This window comes from Thunnus maccoyii, chromosome 23, assembly GCF_910596095.1.
Source record: "Thunnus maccoyii chromosome 23, fThuMac1.1, whole genome shotgun sequence".
Classification (NCBI taxonomy): Eukaryota; Metazoa; Chordata; class Actinopteri; order Scombriformes; family Scombridae; genus Thunnus; species Thunnus maccoyii.
Window position 1 is genome coordinate 19,472,226 of NC_056555.1, and position 16,774 is coordinate 19,488,999.

A 16,774-nucleotide genomic window follows, 5' to 3' on the forward strand; every position below is an offset into this window, starting at 1 on the left:
CACTTATTTGCGTGTTCCTTTGCTTATGTAGTACCAGATTACAATTTTATAATCTCTTACGGGGAGGTAGAACTAAACAGAGAAGGCTTAAATTTCACGCACTGGTGCTACCAGACTTACTTTTTGCGCTTGCGCAAAAACGGTCTTTTCTTGAGTAGATACTGTGCAGTATTACAAAAGAGAGAAGACTGAGTTGGACATTGGGGCTTAGCCGAGTGACCGGTCACTGCAGGCTGTAAGGAGTCACTGTGTCTTGAATTTCGAAAGACGAGTAAGAAAATATATCGTGCGTAAAATGTGCGTAATTGTGCGTAAAAGTCAGTTTTCGCTGTTCATGATCAAATTATGGCATTTTTTTTAAATCCCCATAGTGTAGTGTGTATCTCATCATATAGCTTCATCATTCCCCCTCCCTTTCCCTTTCCCTTTCCCTTTCCCTCAGCTTCTTACTGACCACATTTTGAAAGCTGTAACCAAAAGTGTCTTTCCCTCCTTTCATTACACCCAAAAAAAAAATAAGACATGAAAATAATTCAGTAGCAAATCATTTTATTCTTGGACTAGAGTGTAGAAAATATGGTTATAAGACTTCTTTTTCCAACATCTGTTTATGTGAAGACAATATAGAGCTGGCAGTATAAAGAGACAATGCATGGCCATTGCGCTCTGTTTGGACAATAGCTGCATAACTTTTGATCATTGTGAACTTCATGACATAATGCAATAACATGGTTTTGCTATTAAATAAGACACATTGGTGCTAGAATAAAACGTCGGAGTGTCAAACTCCTTCTGGAAACCTCATGAACAGAAGAGCCAGAGAATAATAGACTACACGTCTACATAGGCAGGAGGTATAGAAGCAACTTCGCAATATATAGACAAAATATATACAAAAGGATGTGTACAAAACATCTATAAATCTCTTACATACAAAAATATTTTAATATATTTCAAAAAAAAGCGTTTGATATAGAATTTCATAGAATAAATCCGCGACTTGGAAGCATTTTCTGAATTAAACGTCTGAGAGGTTTACCAAAGGGTTGGTGTTCTGTGATTGGATTTAGCATAGTTGAAGAGCAACGTATTAAATAATGTTTTTAATGTGCTGCTGAGGAGCATTAGTTCACTTTAGGGTTTTTTTTTTGTTTATCATGGGCAAATGCACAGAAGCTTGGATTCCCACGCTGTCAGGAGACCCGTCTTCCTGTAATCCTTTGGCGCTGATCTCGGGCCTGATTTTCCCAAGTTTTCAGGACGTTAAGGCCGTTTCTGTCTGTCTATCTGTCTGTCTGTCTGTCTGGGAGGACCGGGCTTTAAGGACGCGTAGTCAGTGCATCTTGTTCTTGAGGACACCTTGCCTCCTCCGGGACCATCCCAAGCGCACGACAACAGTAAATTGAGTTGATCCATATTTCTGCGAGAAGAAGAAGAAGAAGAAGAAGAATAGGAGGGTTAATCACTGTTCAAAATGTTTATCACGAATGTTTTTAAGTCAAAGTGTCTGATGGTGACTTGGACATCTTTAAGTCTGTTCTTACCTTATATAGATGCTCAGAACCAGTTGGTGAAGTCTAGCAGTTCCTGCTCCTCTGGACTGAGGGGGTCGTAGGAACCCTCGTCGGAGGAGTAGGACGACACCGGTGAACCTGCCATGGAGTTCATGTCAGCGGAGTATCCCTGCGACATGGTGGGCGACAAGACGCCGGACTGAAACGCCGCGCTCACCGCGTCGTGCTCGTCTAGTAGCTGCTGTAGGGCGCGGATGTACTCCACGGCTGAGCGCAGCGTTTCCACTTTGCTCATCTTCTTGTTGGCGGCGCCGTTGGGGACGTGCTCCCGGAGAGTGGCGAAGCCGTTGTTGACCAGTTTCACCCGGTTGCGCTCCCTCTCATTCCTCCGGGCTACTGCGTGCGGCTGCTGCTGAGGCAGAGTGTAGCCAAAACCCGCGAAATTCAGCCTCCGCTTGCACCGCAGCAGCTCCGGCGATGAAGAGCGTTGCCTCTTGGGCTGCTTGGACACAGACTTCCCGCTGCCTTGGCTGCTGCCGCTCGGGCTCAACTGGATGCTTTGCGCCGCTGCGGTGGAAAAGAAACAAGCGGGCGGCATCAGCTGCTGCTGGCTGATGTTAATTTCCATCTTGGCTGTGTGGTCCATTCACAGTAAAAAAAAAAACACAAACTTTAAAAGAATCGCAAAGTCTTGAGGCGGTGCGTCCCGCTCGTGCCGTTCACGTGGTGTGGCCGCTTGACGCGCACTTGTTTCAGTGGGGGCAGTCCGCTGGGCTGCTGCCTCGCGCGCTCCTCAAAGCTGCACTGAGTCCTCGAGGAAAGACGCCACTGCTTTTCAATACGTTTGGATGGGGGGATGGCCACGCCCTCCGGTCGCGTGGATTCACCTAGGGCTCCTGCCCCGGTGCCGGTGCGTTGCGCGCGCCGGACGCGTGCCACTTGAAGCACTAAACAAACAGTCAGCGGTGAGGGGTTTTTTTTTCTTTCTTTCTATCTATCACGGGTGTCAGTTAGGTGTGCGGCACAGCACAGAGGAAAGTTTCCAACACGGAGGACAAGATGTGAACAACAATGTCAGCGCGTGTCATGAACAGTAAACTTGAGTGTTTTATGCCAAACCAGACTGTTCTTTTTTTTTTTTTTAAAGAGCGCCACTTTTATCAAAGTGTCCGTCATTAAGCCTATACAGATAAGATAAATATAACTGAGAAAGATTTATGAGGGCATTTAGAGATCTCGCAGGGAATATATTATCACTTTGGCCAAATCATCTCCACATTGTCCTGTAAAAATCGACGTATATGAACTTTTTTGCTCTTGTGCTTCACTGGACTAACATCCCACGAGCTGTCGGTGATGGAAAATGAGTTCAGAAAATATGTTTCTCTCATTCTCACTCTCATTTCAACAGGTGACATTATTATAACTAACATTATCATAGGTTGTGTTTTCAAATCGAGTCTGTTAAACAGCGAAAACGGCGTTTCTGTAGCCTGTGGAAGAACAGATGATACATTTATTGTATATTAAGAAGCCTCCAGTCGATAGGAATGGAAAAAATGAAAGGATTACTGTAGTCTAGCAGAAGAAATCCGTCAGAGTAAGAAATAAAATAAATAAAGTCTCGTTTTGTACAGTGTACATATATGTGGGTTTCCCCTGCTTTGGACCGAACTGTGGTGCTGAAAGACAGCTCACCTCGAGGATTCAGATTTATTTATTTATTTTACTTTGGTTTGCTGGAGTTTATCTGAGAGCTCTGCATGTAAATCAGCTGCTCGGTGGCGTTTCAACTCAAACGCAGTCTAGTTTTATTGTTAACATTACAGACGCGTCTGAATGCCTCTCATTTGAGGCACCATTGTGCATCAGAGGGCCGAATTTTCCACTTTGATTAGAGCAGATCATCAGCAGCGCAGAGGCGGAACGGAGGGGCGCAAATCTGCGGAGGGGCCCTAAGAAGCAGTTTGCAGGAGGCTTTGTGTATGATTTGATACACCCGATATGGTTACAGTAGCGTCGACGCGGTGTGTTCTGTCGATTATTGTCGCTTTGAAAAGTGCAGAATAATAAAACATGTCTTTCAACGGGGGAACAAAAAACCAAGACCAAACTGTAGCCTAATGCCCTGTGTGTGTGTGTGTGTGTGTGTGTGTGTGTGTGTGTGTGTGTGTGTGTGTGTGTGTGTGTGTGTGTGTGCAACAACAACAACACCCAACACACACACACAGAGAAGCCAGAAATTAAGATTGTTTTTGAGTTTGTGCGCACTATGTGATTGGGTGGGTCATTCGTGCGTGCGTAAAATTCATTTATGTAGCCTGTGTGTGTGTGTGTGTGTGTGTGTGTGTGTGTGCGTGTGTGTGTGTGTGTGTGCGTGCGTGTTCCTTTATTTCTGTGCCTCTGTGCACGCGCGTCTTGAAGAGGGGATTGTAATAAATTGTGCAATTTTTCTGCGTTGGCAGTGGCATTCAAAATCAAGCTTGCATTGAGGAACCCCAGCCCCCACCACCAATACTTTCTTTTCTTTCCCTCCCTCCCCCTTATTCTCCCTCCCTCTCTCACTCTCTCTCTCTCTCTCTCTCTCTCTCTCTCTCTCTCTCTCTCTCTCTCTCTCTCTCTCTCTCTCTCTCTCTTTGGCCCAGCAAGAGAGTTTAGAAAAGAAGCGTGGGTTCTATTCAGCCTCCCCCTGCACCCCTTCACCATCGCCAGGCTTTCTGAAACCTATCCATGCCCTGTCAGTGTGCTTCCAGAGTCCAATTAGCGCTTTGTAAGGACTTTCTCTCTCCGCTGCGGTCTTCCAGAGGCTGTGAGGGCGCTCACTTTACTTGAGGGGCTTTCCAGTCATAGCTGAGTGTAATAATTAATATGACATCTGGGCGCCCGAGTTCCCATTTAACCACTTTCTGTCTTTTTTTCTCCTTCTCTTTTATTTAAAGAGTTTGCTGTATAGGAGGAGGATAATAAAACAAAAAAACTTATAAGCACCGATGATAATCTCCCTGTGTGATGTAAAGGATTATCTTTCAATTTCTTTGCTATTAAAAACAGTTTTTCTGACAGTGTTTTGTTTACTTTCAGCAGGTGCACAGAGGGAATAAAGAGTCATGTTAGCACTGAAGTGGACTTTTAAAGCAACAACTCATGTTAGCTGACATAAAACACACAAAAAAGTTGGAATTTCCTATATTAACTAACTTTATTGAATACTGTAGCAAAGGCAACATAGCTGTAAATGGATGTAAAACTGGGCTGAATTAACTGTGGTACGTTTTATATATAATGCATTGGATAGATTATGGTTTAATAGTTTCTTTTCCAAAAATGGATGCACAAACTTTAGTGCATGGTGTGAACATTTCAGCACACACAGAGCATACAAATATGAGGGGAGACATTCAGAAGTTTGCTGAGGACATTATCGGTCTAACCCTGCAGGAACACGAGTTATACTGAAGGTACAATTACCTTTTTTGTGATTAACGTTTTATTTGTTTTTCATACCATTCACAGAGCATACAACTGAGTGACCTAGGCATATATACAGTATATGCAATTTATGAAGAAAACATCATATACAATATAACTATACAGATACATTTCGTCCTCCGAAATAGTTGCAACGACTTTATGGCATTTTTTAACTAACTTCTCTTATTTCTGCCTCCTCTGTGATATTTGTGTGAACAGCACGTCTCTGTTGTCTGTGATGCTTTCTGCCTGATATGACCAGTTGTGAATGAACATCGCACTCTAGAGGACAACAGTAGCACTTAACACTGGGAGTAAATATACGAGGCACTTTACGCTCTGTCACCGCTAGATAGCACTGTTTCACCGCTAATGTCGCTTAAACCAGTGGTTCTCAAACTTTTTGGTATCAAAGACCCCCATATTGATAGACATCAGGCCGCGGACCCGTATTTGATAAGATGTAGTCTCAGAGATCCCATCTGATAAGATGTAGTTATTCCATAACTGTCTGTACTGTAGACTGGCAGATTAACAGTGAAGAGAAACCTGTGAACAGAATAGTAATTTTTATACATTCTCTCACAAATAATAGTGAAATTAAAATGTTCCCCATTTTTCGTTGGCTTAAAGGACGGTGCCAATCAAACTTCATCGATTCCTAATAGTTTTTTGTATACATATTAGTCACCCACTTTCATAGCCAAACAATAATAATACCTCAGCACCAGTAAAAGTGGGAAAGTAGTGGTAAATTTCGCGAAACTGATTTTGTCTATACTGAGCTACCGTACTCAATCAGGTCATATGACTTTGTTTACTAGCAAAGCATGCTCGTTAACTGAGCTCACAACTATATCGCTGCTAAACCATAAAAAAAATATATACATAAAGACTTGAAAGTAATTCTAAAAATGCCTATTTTTAAAAAGCATTTATGTACTAAGGCTGCGGTCTTATGTCGCGCTGTGTAAGTTAATGTAATGTTTAGTTTAGCTTCTCGTGTCTTGGAGCTTGCTATAAGCTATCTAGCTAACTATAAGAAGAAACTCATGTTTAGTGTGACTTAGCGGTTTTAAACCATCACAGCCTGCAGATATGCGCTCCCTGAACTACGTCCAGCGTGTCAGCTTGGATTTCTCGGGAACTCTGTTTCCTCATGCTATCTGCCTGGGAGATGCAGACAACGACTCGGTAATGAAGCTAACTTTTCTTATTCTAATTCTAACGTCTCTAATCATGTTTCCTATATTGTGTCAAAAGCAATCCGATTATTTTACAGTGTGGTTATAGAGTGGTGATGAACAAAAACAGTTGTTGGCTCTGTATTATAGTAAAATGAACATCTTGTGTCTCCATTGACTGTAGTTGAATGAGCTGGTTGTGGGGGACACCAGTGGAAAGCTGCTTGTTTACAAGAATGATGACTCCAAACCCTGGATCACAAGACACTGTGTGGGCATGGTCGGTACAGTAACCAAAAAAAAAACGGACTTTAAAGGTTGATGATTATATGTGGTGTATGTTTTTCTCATTACTCATCATGTGTTTTGATTTTCCAGCTGACTTGTGTTGCAGTTGGAGACGTCTGCAACAAAGGGAAGGTAAGTCTGAGATGATCCACAGTGCAGGTCATGAACTGGACTTGTTTAAGATTCTTGAGGATGTTTCGCATTTAACCTCTGTAGTGTTTACACCTTGAGAGTCTGAGTGTGAGACTTTGGGCCTCCCCTCAGACAAAACTTAGAAAAAAGTGCTCCCTCACCCCCCCTTAGTTTACTTGCTTAATTTCGCTCAATTCCTGGATGCCTATGGGATCATGATTATGTTATTTGATCCCATAGGCACTCAACAGTTGTGCCAAGATAGCCTAATATTATTGTTTGACATAACTTCAGGCTACACTGAATACATACGAATGTCTCTCCAAGGGCATTGATTTGTTTCTTACTCTGGAAATTCCTCAAAACTACTGTATCTCTGAGCTATGTCTTTAACCAAATTACACACATTTCGGCTATTCTACGTGATCTCCTTTTGATAACTAATGTAATAGCTAATATTTCTTCACTGAGCCTCCCCTGAAACTATTTGGAGCCCCCCTGAGGACTCCCACCTCCCACTTTGAAAACCTCTGGTCTGGTGGACCAATGACCCACATATGGCATCAGTAACTCACACAGGGGAACTCAAAGGGGAAAGGGGATTTTACAGATCATCGTCTGTTTACGGGAGGACGGGTTTACTGTGTATGTGAAAGGAAAAGCTGTTTAAAGCCTTTTGTGGCTCCAGAGGGAGCTGCGGAATATCTGATGAATTTCCTCAAGACACTGGTTGAGACTGAAGACCACAAGTTTGAAAATGAAAAAATGTAGACGTGTGGAGATAGAAAAGCCCGCTCCTCATCTCTGCTAGAGGCTACATTAGCCACTTCTATTAACACACCCAGCAGTTGCATTGTGGGTAATGTAAGCGCCAGGTTTACAACAAAGAAGAATGCGTGGAGAAAAAAAAGATGATATTTCTGGTTCTGCTTCATCGATTTTATTACTTTTTTCTTTAAACTGTCCATTGTGAGTCTGATAATGTTATAGAAGTGCAATGCTAAATTAGTGGAGTAATCTTTTAAGGTGTAAACAACCCTACAGAGGTCTAATGCCTCAAACTCACCAGGAAAAGAGTAATATTAAAGCTAATTCTCACTTAGAATATATATATATATATATATATATATATATATATATTATTATGAATTTAATTTCTTTTTATATTATTCATATATTAATTTTGTGTATATTTTGCCTGTTATGCACCACAACAGCAAGGTAAGTTCCTTGTATGTGTAAATCTACTTTGCACTTTACTTTGACTCTGAAATTAATGAAAAAATAGCAAACAATGTGATGTTAAAGATTGTGAATATTTTAGTCGTTTAGTGTTGTGTCTTGTGTTTTTCCTGTTTGTCAGAACTTGGTGGTCGCCGTGGGTGCAGAGGGATGGTTTCACCTCTTTGACTTGACAGCTGCAACTGGGAGCAAATCGGATTCATCCAGCCAGCATGAATTCCTGTCATTTGAAGACCAGAGGCCCTTCTTCACCCAGCATATTCCTGCCAACACCAAAGTCATCCTCATCAGTGATATTGGTAAATTCTTGTTTTACTTTATTATTTATCATATGTGCATTTGATACCTTTTATATAAATCTGACTACAGTGTGTGCATGTTTGTACCGGAGATGGTGACGGGCGCTGTGAGCTGGTGGTGGGCTACACAGACCGAGTGGTGCGAGCTTTCCGTTGGGAGGAGCCGTCTGATGGTTCAGATATAGGATCTGGACAACTGGTTCTGCTGAAGAAATGGCTTCTGGAAGGACAGGTAACCTTCACTTCAGTGCTCAGCGTTCACACTAGAGCTGCAGCGATTAGTTGATTAACCAAGTAGTCGATCGGCAGAAAGTTAATCTGCAAATATTTTGATAATCGAATTATCGTTTCTGTAATTTTTTAAGCACAAGGGCCAAATATTCTCTGGCCATCATCTTAAATGTGAGGATTTGCTGCTTTTGTTGGTTTGCGTGAAAGTAAATTCAAATATATTTTACAGTTTTGGACTGTTGGTCGGACAAAACAAGCAAACTGAAGACACCACTGCAGGCTCTGAGACAGTTTTTAGACATTTTATAGACTTAAGCGATTAATCGAGAAAACAATCAGCAGATTAATCAATGATGTTAGTTGCAGCTGTAGTTTGCAACACCAGTACTCAACAGGAAGTCCCTTACGATGGTTTTCATTTATTTGGTACAAACTGAATCACAGTAATAGGATACATTAATTATTAACACGACATGTAGTAAGTGAAAATGTGAGGAGCAAATCTGAAAGGAGCTAGTTTGGTTTAGCTGGTTGATAACTGAGTATTACTGACTTTAAGCAGAATGATAGTAAGACAATATAATCTTTTTTGTCTGTCGTCCAAGTCAGTTTTTCCAGGCATTTATTACTGAAGTTTTTCTTTAGTCTCAGGCAGTGAATAATAGAGGAACACAGTTCTTTTACTTGAACATCAGTTTGATTAATTAAATGCTATGTTGGCTCTGCTAATAGCAGGGTCAGTGTTCTCTGTTTTTGTTTTGTTTAGAAGATTTATTTGCCATATTTAACATTTGTACACGTCTGGGAAAGTAATTAGAATTTGGATCAATAGCAATTATCCTCGTGGAAAGGTCTGGGGGTTGTTTTTTTTGTAGCGTGAAGGTACGCAGAGACTACAGGCATCTATTTCATTCTCCATCCAAACAGGAAGTCAGAAAAATATCGAATGACAGATATTAAGTTGCTATTCATGTTCATCATTGAGTATTTAGATTTCATAAACACTGACATGTAAGATTAGTAGCTTATTACACAACATTAAGTCCCAAGTGTATAATGATATCGTCTGCGCTGCAGGTGGACAGTCTGTCAGTGAACCCTGGTCCAGAAGGTTTACCGGAGCTGATGGTGTCGCAGCCAGGCTGTGGTTACGCCATCCTGCTGTGTTCCTGGACACAACAAGACTCCTCCGGCTCCGGGGAGGAGGCCCCTGCCACCCCTGGGAGGTACACACCGTTACAAAAAAAGCAGTTACAGGCATACAGATATAAAGAGCAGTGATCAACCACATGCTTTGATGTCTCTTCTCACAGTGAAGGACCTTCCAGAGATATAATTCTCCACCTGACCACCGGGCGGATTCACAACAAGAATGTTTCAACTCACCTCATCGGCAGCATAAGCAAAGGTACAAAACAGTTAAAACCTTCCACCAAATAGTGAGCTGGTTTTATGTTACAATAGACCACTTTAGATTAGTAAATCATAAGTTATATCATATGAAAAAGATGATGTAACTCAAAATACATTGGTTAAGAAAATGTGATGATCTTTGTTTTTCAACAGGCTCAAAAGAGGAATCTTCTAAATGTGGGCTGTTTGCTCTCTGCACTTTAGATGGTAAGTCATAATAATACCTTATCAGTCAACAGAAGGTATTTATATAACAAGGTAAAAGGAAAATTTGGGTAACACTTAATTTCTTGATAATTTCCTAGTAATTTCCCTGCAAAGAACTCTGTAAATTGGAACCCCGGATAGAGAAAATGTACATTTTACAAAGAGAAAAGCTCTGTTCAAACCCCTGTGAATATCCATTCATTGTTTATTTATTACTGGCAACTTCATGTCTTCATATATGTTTAATTGTGCATTTGTCCGTTGACATATTATACATTTTTTCATGTTCAGCTGACCTGTTGTGCTCTGACTGAAAGACTCTCTGAGATACATCAACATTAATTAAATAAGTGGAAGTGTATCATCTGAACAGTTATCTTCCTTTAAATTAGGGCCAAATTCGGTCCAAGATATTTCTGGGAAATGACCCATAAAATAAAGCATTTCCTCCATTTGTGAGCGCCATATGGCTCGTGATCCCCTCGGTGTTTTAGGAGTAGTATTAATTAAGTATTAAGAGCAGAGATGATGTAGTAAAGCCTGCAACGTGCGCAGTTGGCCGCCTGCGATGCGAGGTATCCTCCTGCCAACAGCAGATAACTGGCAAACGGCTCTCAGAGCAGCTGGTGAGTCCATCAATATATAAAGAAGAGGCGATCCGGTGGGATTATCATCACTGAAGGCTTCTGGCTGCCAACGTTACTCTCACAGTCTCTCTCTCGTTGACACTCCGGTGAGCCGACGTTAAGACATTTAGAGTGTAGTAAATTGTACACAAGGAACAGAGATATTATTACCAGCTGTATTTCAGTTCTGTTGACAACAGCGTCAGGGATTATTTGTGAAGGATGCCACAGCGCGGAGGTGTCATAAGTCCTCTCGTTTTCTTATTCTCACCTTTTTGGCAAGAGGATGTGTTCTTTTGAAACTGAACTCAGGGTTGAATTCATTTCATTTCTGTGCCCTTTTCTTTGAATCATATTGGTTCTTGTAACAGATTTGTGGCTTCTCATTGTGATTTTCATTTTTAATAAAATGCCACACGGTCACAGAAACTTATTTCTTTTATGAAAGGAGCCATGAAAAGCAAATCTAGTGAGTACTGACTGCAGTATTTATTCTTTATTTCTCATAACATCAGCAAAAATCTGTTTCCAGCTGATAATAATGTAGAATAAAATGTATTATTCTTTAATTTTATACTTGAGTCTGTTTTTGTCTTCACGTGTTAAAGGAACCTTGAAGTTGATGGACAGCTCAGAGCAGCTGTTGTGGTCGGTGCAGGTGGATCATCAGCTCTTTGCTCTGCAGAAGCTTGATGTCACCGTGAGTTTGCTTCCATCAGTTTATCAGTTGATCGGTTGATGATGTTTTTCCGTTTAATTGATTGGTAGATTAAGAATTTAATAAAGATATAAGAAGAAGAAGTAGAAGCTTTATATATAAAACAGCTTTTAAAACAAAGTTACAATGAGTTTTGCACAAGAATATCAAGATTAAAACATTTCAGCACTTCAGTTGAATAAAATCAGGCAGATAAAGGTTTAAGAATGACATAGATAGATAGCCCAAAATAAAACAAGATAAAAACGAGTGAAATAAACAAATTATACATATTTCCAAACTGGAAAAAGAAAAAAGACAACTAAAAAAAACTGTTAGATGTCAGAAAACAGTGAAAAATGTTCAACAGAAGCTTCCAGATCTCAAGAAAACATCTCTACATTGCTTGTTTGTCAGGCCAGCAGACAAAAACATTAATGTATTTAGAGAAAAAACAAAGAAAGCAGCTAATTTTCATATTTTACTAACTGTAACCAGACAATGTTTGGCATTTTTGTTTGATCAATGAAAGTAGTTGTTGTAATTATGTGTTTGCATCCCTCAAAGCAGAACGGTTCTGATAGTTTTGAGAATGACGGACGAGGATGTTTGTTTGTTTCCAGGGCGACGGCAGAGAGGAGGTGGTGGCGTGTGCCTGGGATGGTCAAACCTACATCATCGACCACAATCGGACAGTAGTGCGGTTCCAGTTCGACGAGAACGTCAACGCCTTCTGTGCGGGTTAGAAACCTCATTTTTTATCTTATCGTCTGACACCAGTAAATACCAGTAAACGTGTAGAATTGCAAACATGCACACGTCTCTCAACACCAGTAGGTGGCAACATCGAGCTACGGATTCCTCGCTCTTCCTCCTACGTTCTCTCTGTCTGTCCTTTCAAACCTTTCTGCAGTGTTTGAACAAGCCACAGTTTGTTTGAGCGAGCTAATATGACATGTACAGTAGTAAGTGGATTAGAAAAAAAGAGTCTGTTTGAGCTGCCTGATTTCACGGGGGTTTTGTGGGGTTTTTTTTGCACGTACCGAGTGTGTGTGTATGTGTGAAAACAGTCAACCCTGTGGCACACAAGGCCGACTCTCCCTCCTCTTCCCCTCCGCTCTCTGCCTGCTCTGTGCGATCATTAAAGCAGATTAGATTGGTTTCTCTGTTTGTGTGGACGCCGGCCCCGCCACAGAGGCTCATGTTAGTAGCCAGGCAGCAGAGGATTACTGATACGCTCATTAGGATTCATATAACACACTGTATCACAACACTGTCTGCCACATATTGAGTGAAAAACGTGTGTAATACATGTAATCTGTGGTTGCAGGTCAGTATACGTGTAAGGAGGGTAAGAACAGCCCCTGCCTCGTTTACGTCAGCTTCAATCATAAAATCTACATCTACTGGAAGGTGCAGCTGGAGCGCATGGAGTCCACTAACATGCTGCGGGTCCTGGAGGAGAAACCCGAGTTCAAGAGCCACCTGAAGTCGCTGGGAGTCGGTGAGTAGGAAGCTGATTCTGTTCAGATTAGAGCGTCCGCTATTAGATTCAAGCCGACGTCTCTTCTGTTTGTCGTTGCGATTGCGCTGCAGACCAACTGTGACCATTTGTAGTCAACTTGTCTGCCGTCCAGTTATAACACTCGGACCCTGACTTGAATACTAATGATGAGGAAAGAGACAACAAGATCCTGCTTGCTGGCATGTTTATTTTCCGCTGTCTTGTTATGATGCCGGACGGTCAAAGTTCTAAACTAGAGGTGAACGTATTTGGAAAGGCAATGTTTGCGATGTCTACTTCTACTTCCTCCTCACCTATTTATGTGGCCTTTCGAGCTCCTGGCAGCTGACCAATCAGAAGAGAGTTGGCTCATCAGAAGGCGGGCCTTAAAGAGACAGGAGCTAAAACAGCCTGTTTCAGACAGAGGCTGAACTGAGGCGGCTGCATAAAGAGCCAGTATAAGATAAATAAAGATCATTTGAACTGTAAATCATGCAAAAATATTCGGGTAGAGCCCCAGAATATAAATATAGAGCTTGAAATGTGCAGGATGTGTCCTATTTAACAAATGAACCGCACATACACTCACAGGAAGAGGTCAGGGAGTTTTCCTCTCTACATCCAAATGTATATAAATCTATAGCCTGTTAGTCGACTGGGCTGATAATACTGAAGTATTTTTAGAGCAGCTGTGATCTATAAACACACAGACCTGCTCTCTGACTCTTTCTCTTCATCCTTTTACCCTCCTCTCTCAGATAAATTGTGTGCAGGAATTCCTCCAAATGCAATCCTCCTCCTGACTAATACCATGTTTAACTAAGTCAGTAACTTCGCTTATCATCGTGAAGGCTCACAGTGGTTATTTATTTCCTGTTAATTTCCTTTGTCCGTTAATGTCCTTTTGTAGCGGAATATTAATTCAGCCTATCTCTCTTCGTCTGTAACCAAGTTCTGGCTCATGCTGTTAATAATAAAAATGTCCTGTAAGAGAAGACGAATCTGATTAAATTACAAATTAGTCGTTGCTGTTTGGTCCGCATGGCTTATCGGCTAGTCAACCGCTTCATTTCATAAATCTCTGTGGAAAGAGTGGAAACCTATTTAGTGAGGGAAAAAATGATGACACATTAGCTGCACTTGTTGGAGCGTTATCATTGCAGATTAAAAAAAAAAAAAAAAACACAGGTTCCTGCAGCTGATTTGTTTCTTTTAAAGCCCGGTGGTCGTGTTAGCTTCCTGCTGCCTGTGTTAATAATTCAACCTCTGGGACTGTTGTTGTTTCTTTTGACCGTGATTTCACAGGCTTGTTTCCTAACCCGCTGTGGAAAATGTCTGATGTAGCAGCCTCTGGACAAGAAAAAGAGATAGATGGAAGAGGAGGAGGGGGGGCTGTCAGACGAAAAAGACATAATTAAGGACAAATAATGGTGTAAAAATGTGTCTGATATGTAGAGTGTGGGGGAGGGGACATTTAGCATTGCCCTGTATATACATGTCAGATGTCAACCTGTGATTTAGGCAACCAGACCTCTATCACAAACAGGTCATGCAGTTAAAAAAAAGGAATTAAATTAAACAGCCTCATTGTACATAATATCAGTTTAAAGCCACAGGGATCACAATATTTGAAATGTGCAACTCTATACTGAAATTGTTAGCTGTGTTTGCTGCCTCGCCCTCCTTACTTCCCAGAAATGTCAGCAGCAGCAGCTCCGAGGCTCTTCCCTGCTGTTCGCTCACCTTCATAACCGCCCTTTAGCCAAAGGGTAATTACGAAGAGTCTGCCAGGTCTCCATCACAGCCAGAGAAGGTTTCTATAGATGGACAGCTTCTCCTACGTGCTCATCGTCTCGAATTTGAGTTCAATCATCAGCTTGTTCGGCTTGAGAGAATTGTGCATTGCAATATTTTGCACATATTTTGATATTTTACTGGATGTCGAAAGAGAAGCGGTGGCAGTATTTCCAGAAATATTCAGATCCTTTAAGTAAAAGTAGTAATACCACAATGTAAAAATGCTTTTTCACAAGTACTGAAGTTCTTTTAGGAATTTACACTGTAGTACAAAGTCATAAATTGTGATATGTAGCACAACAAGCTAGTGAAGCTGCTGCACATGCTCAGTGGTGTCTGCCTTACACAGAACTACTCTCCTGAGACTGAAAATCGCTATTATTAGTCTTTGGAGCCGTTTCTAAACAAACTACCATGACCGTAATCTTTGTGGTGAAGGAACATGTCACCCAGTGCAGCTGTGTGACTCACTGAGGTGTTTTTAATAGTTTTTGGACAACAGCAGAGGTCTACGGCACAGAGGAGTGAGATATATCAGGCTTTGGATACACACACACAATACTTGTAAGTAGATGAGTTCATTGGTGGTTTGACTCTACATGTGAGATTTGTTGACAGTAAGAAAAATGTAGAAAATGGCTAAAGATATCCTTTAAATAAAATGTCACCTGCGTATCGACCACCAGCCTGTTGACCCTGACAGTCAAGCTAGGATGGAAAAATCACTACAACAAACAAGCTATACTGTGTCAGTGGAAATGAATGATATAATTCCTACCACAGAAGTTTCAGCTGTTGAGAAATCCCGATAAGTTTCATCTGGTCACACACAAAGTGTCTCATTTAAAGGGTCATTGCCAAGTTTTTGTTTTCTCCCTCCACAGATGCTGAGGACCCAGCAGCAGTGAGAGCACTGGTGGCGAATGTACTCTACAAGGATTCACAGTGACACACATCAACACGCTGCCCTCTCTTGTTTTTCACCGTGACTGTAAATACTCTGTTAATAAACACTGAACGTCTGTCTCCAGCGCTGCCGGTCTCTCGTTATTTGCGTGTCCACTGCAGATAGACGTGTCAGGGTTCAGGTTTCTGATCCGCTCACTGCAGGCTGCTAATCTCAGATGTACACACACACACACACACACACACATGCACCGCCTGTCCTGTTGTTGGTATTCTGTTCACCCAGGTTGCTTTTTTAACAAGGCTGAGAGAGACTGAAAAGGTGGGACACAATGCGGGGGGATATTCTATACTTTTTAACCTGCTGTTTTCACCGGTGAGCGTGTGAATTCGTGAGCAAGGAAGATCAGCGGAGGCTTTATGCCGCTGTCAGTCAGCGCTGACAAGCTGATGAAAAGAGCTCTTCGATCAAACGGCCTTCCTCCTTTTTCATCCTCTATCGTCTGTCAGTGTTTAAGACTAGATTTCCTTTTTATCTGATGTATCATCTCAAAGACATAAAGACACCAGAGATAATACAGTATATATGTTGCGTAATCAGATGTGTTTGACAGCAAGACGGCAGTATTGTTTGTCAGCCGTGCAGCAAAGCGCCTGCAGGGTGTGACGACTGGAGTTACCGAGGGAATCACCTACTGTTCCCGATGGGAGGATCCTATAACCACCTATGTAGACTGCCTCTCTTTTTCTCATGCAATATAAATGAGTGGTGCGCGCGTGTGTGTGTTTGTCTCTGTGTAATCGAGGGTGTTTGCGCGCCTGCAGGGTAAACGCAGGCTCAGGTGTCCTGGTAGGCCGCAGCCTGTCATCTCTCCTGTGCTTCTGCCCTTTAGAGACACGTTTGAGGGAAGGTTTTAACTTTAGGACTGAGAGCTGTGAAGAAAAATTCACATCTTTGTTGTTTCAAAGCCTATAGATCCTTCTCCATCTGGTTTTCTTTTGAAGGAGGAGTGTGATATTTTGGGAAATACAGTTATTTGCGTTCTTGCAGAGAAAGAGATGAGAAGATTGATACCTCTCGTGTTAAATATTAGGGCTGCAACAATTATTTTAATTATCAATTAATCTGCCAATTGTTTTTTGTTGTTGTTTTTTTTGATTAATCATTTTGTCCATAAAATGTTCTATATGAGTCATATGAGATATTTTTGGCAACTTTGCTTAAAAAATGACTTAAAGATCCCTTCCAGACATGCTTTAAGA

At 41.5% G+C, this 16,774-nt stretch overlaps 2 protein-coding genes across 2 annotated transcripts; one reads left to right on the forward strand and one right to left on the reverse strand.

Moving 5' to 3' along the window:
* Positions 1–854: 854 nt before the first annotated feature.
* On the reverse strand, positions 855–2,160 carry ascl1a (achaete-scute family bHLH transcription factor 1a). The gene is made up of 2 exons (XM_042403813.1): positions 1,545–2,160; positions 855–1,420 (listed from the first exon to the last, which is right to left on the reverse strand). The coding sequence occupies exon 1, from the start codon at positions 2,158–2,160 to the stop codon at positions 1,558–1,560; it is 603 nt and encodes a 200-aa protein (XP_042259747.1). The 3' UTR covers positions 855–1,420; positions 1,545–1,557.
* Positions 2,161–5,415: 3,255 nt separating this feature from the next.
* itfg2 (integrin alpha FG-GAP repeat containing 2) lies at positions 5,416–15,637 on the forward strand. The gene is made up of 12 exons (XM_042404053.1): positions 5,416–6,179; positions 6,354–6,449; positions 6,548–6,589; positions 7,953–8,130; positions 8,223–8,362; positions 9,439–9,587; positions 9,675–9,769; positions 9,928–9,981; positions 11,216–11,307; positions 11,928–12,045; positions 12,635–12,808; positions 15,490–15,637. Exons 1-12 carry the CDS (start codon positions 6,084–6,086, stop codon positions 15,552–15,554), a joined length of 1,299 nt encoding a protein of 432 aa, XP_042259987.1. The 5' UTR covers positions 5,416–6,083; the 3' UTR covers positions 15,555–15,637.
* The last annotated feature ends 1,137 nt before the right edge of the window (positions 15,638–16,774 follow it).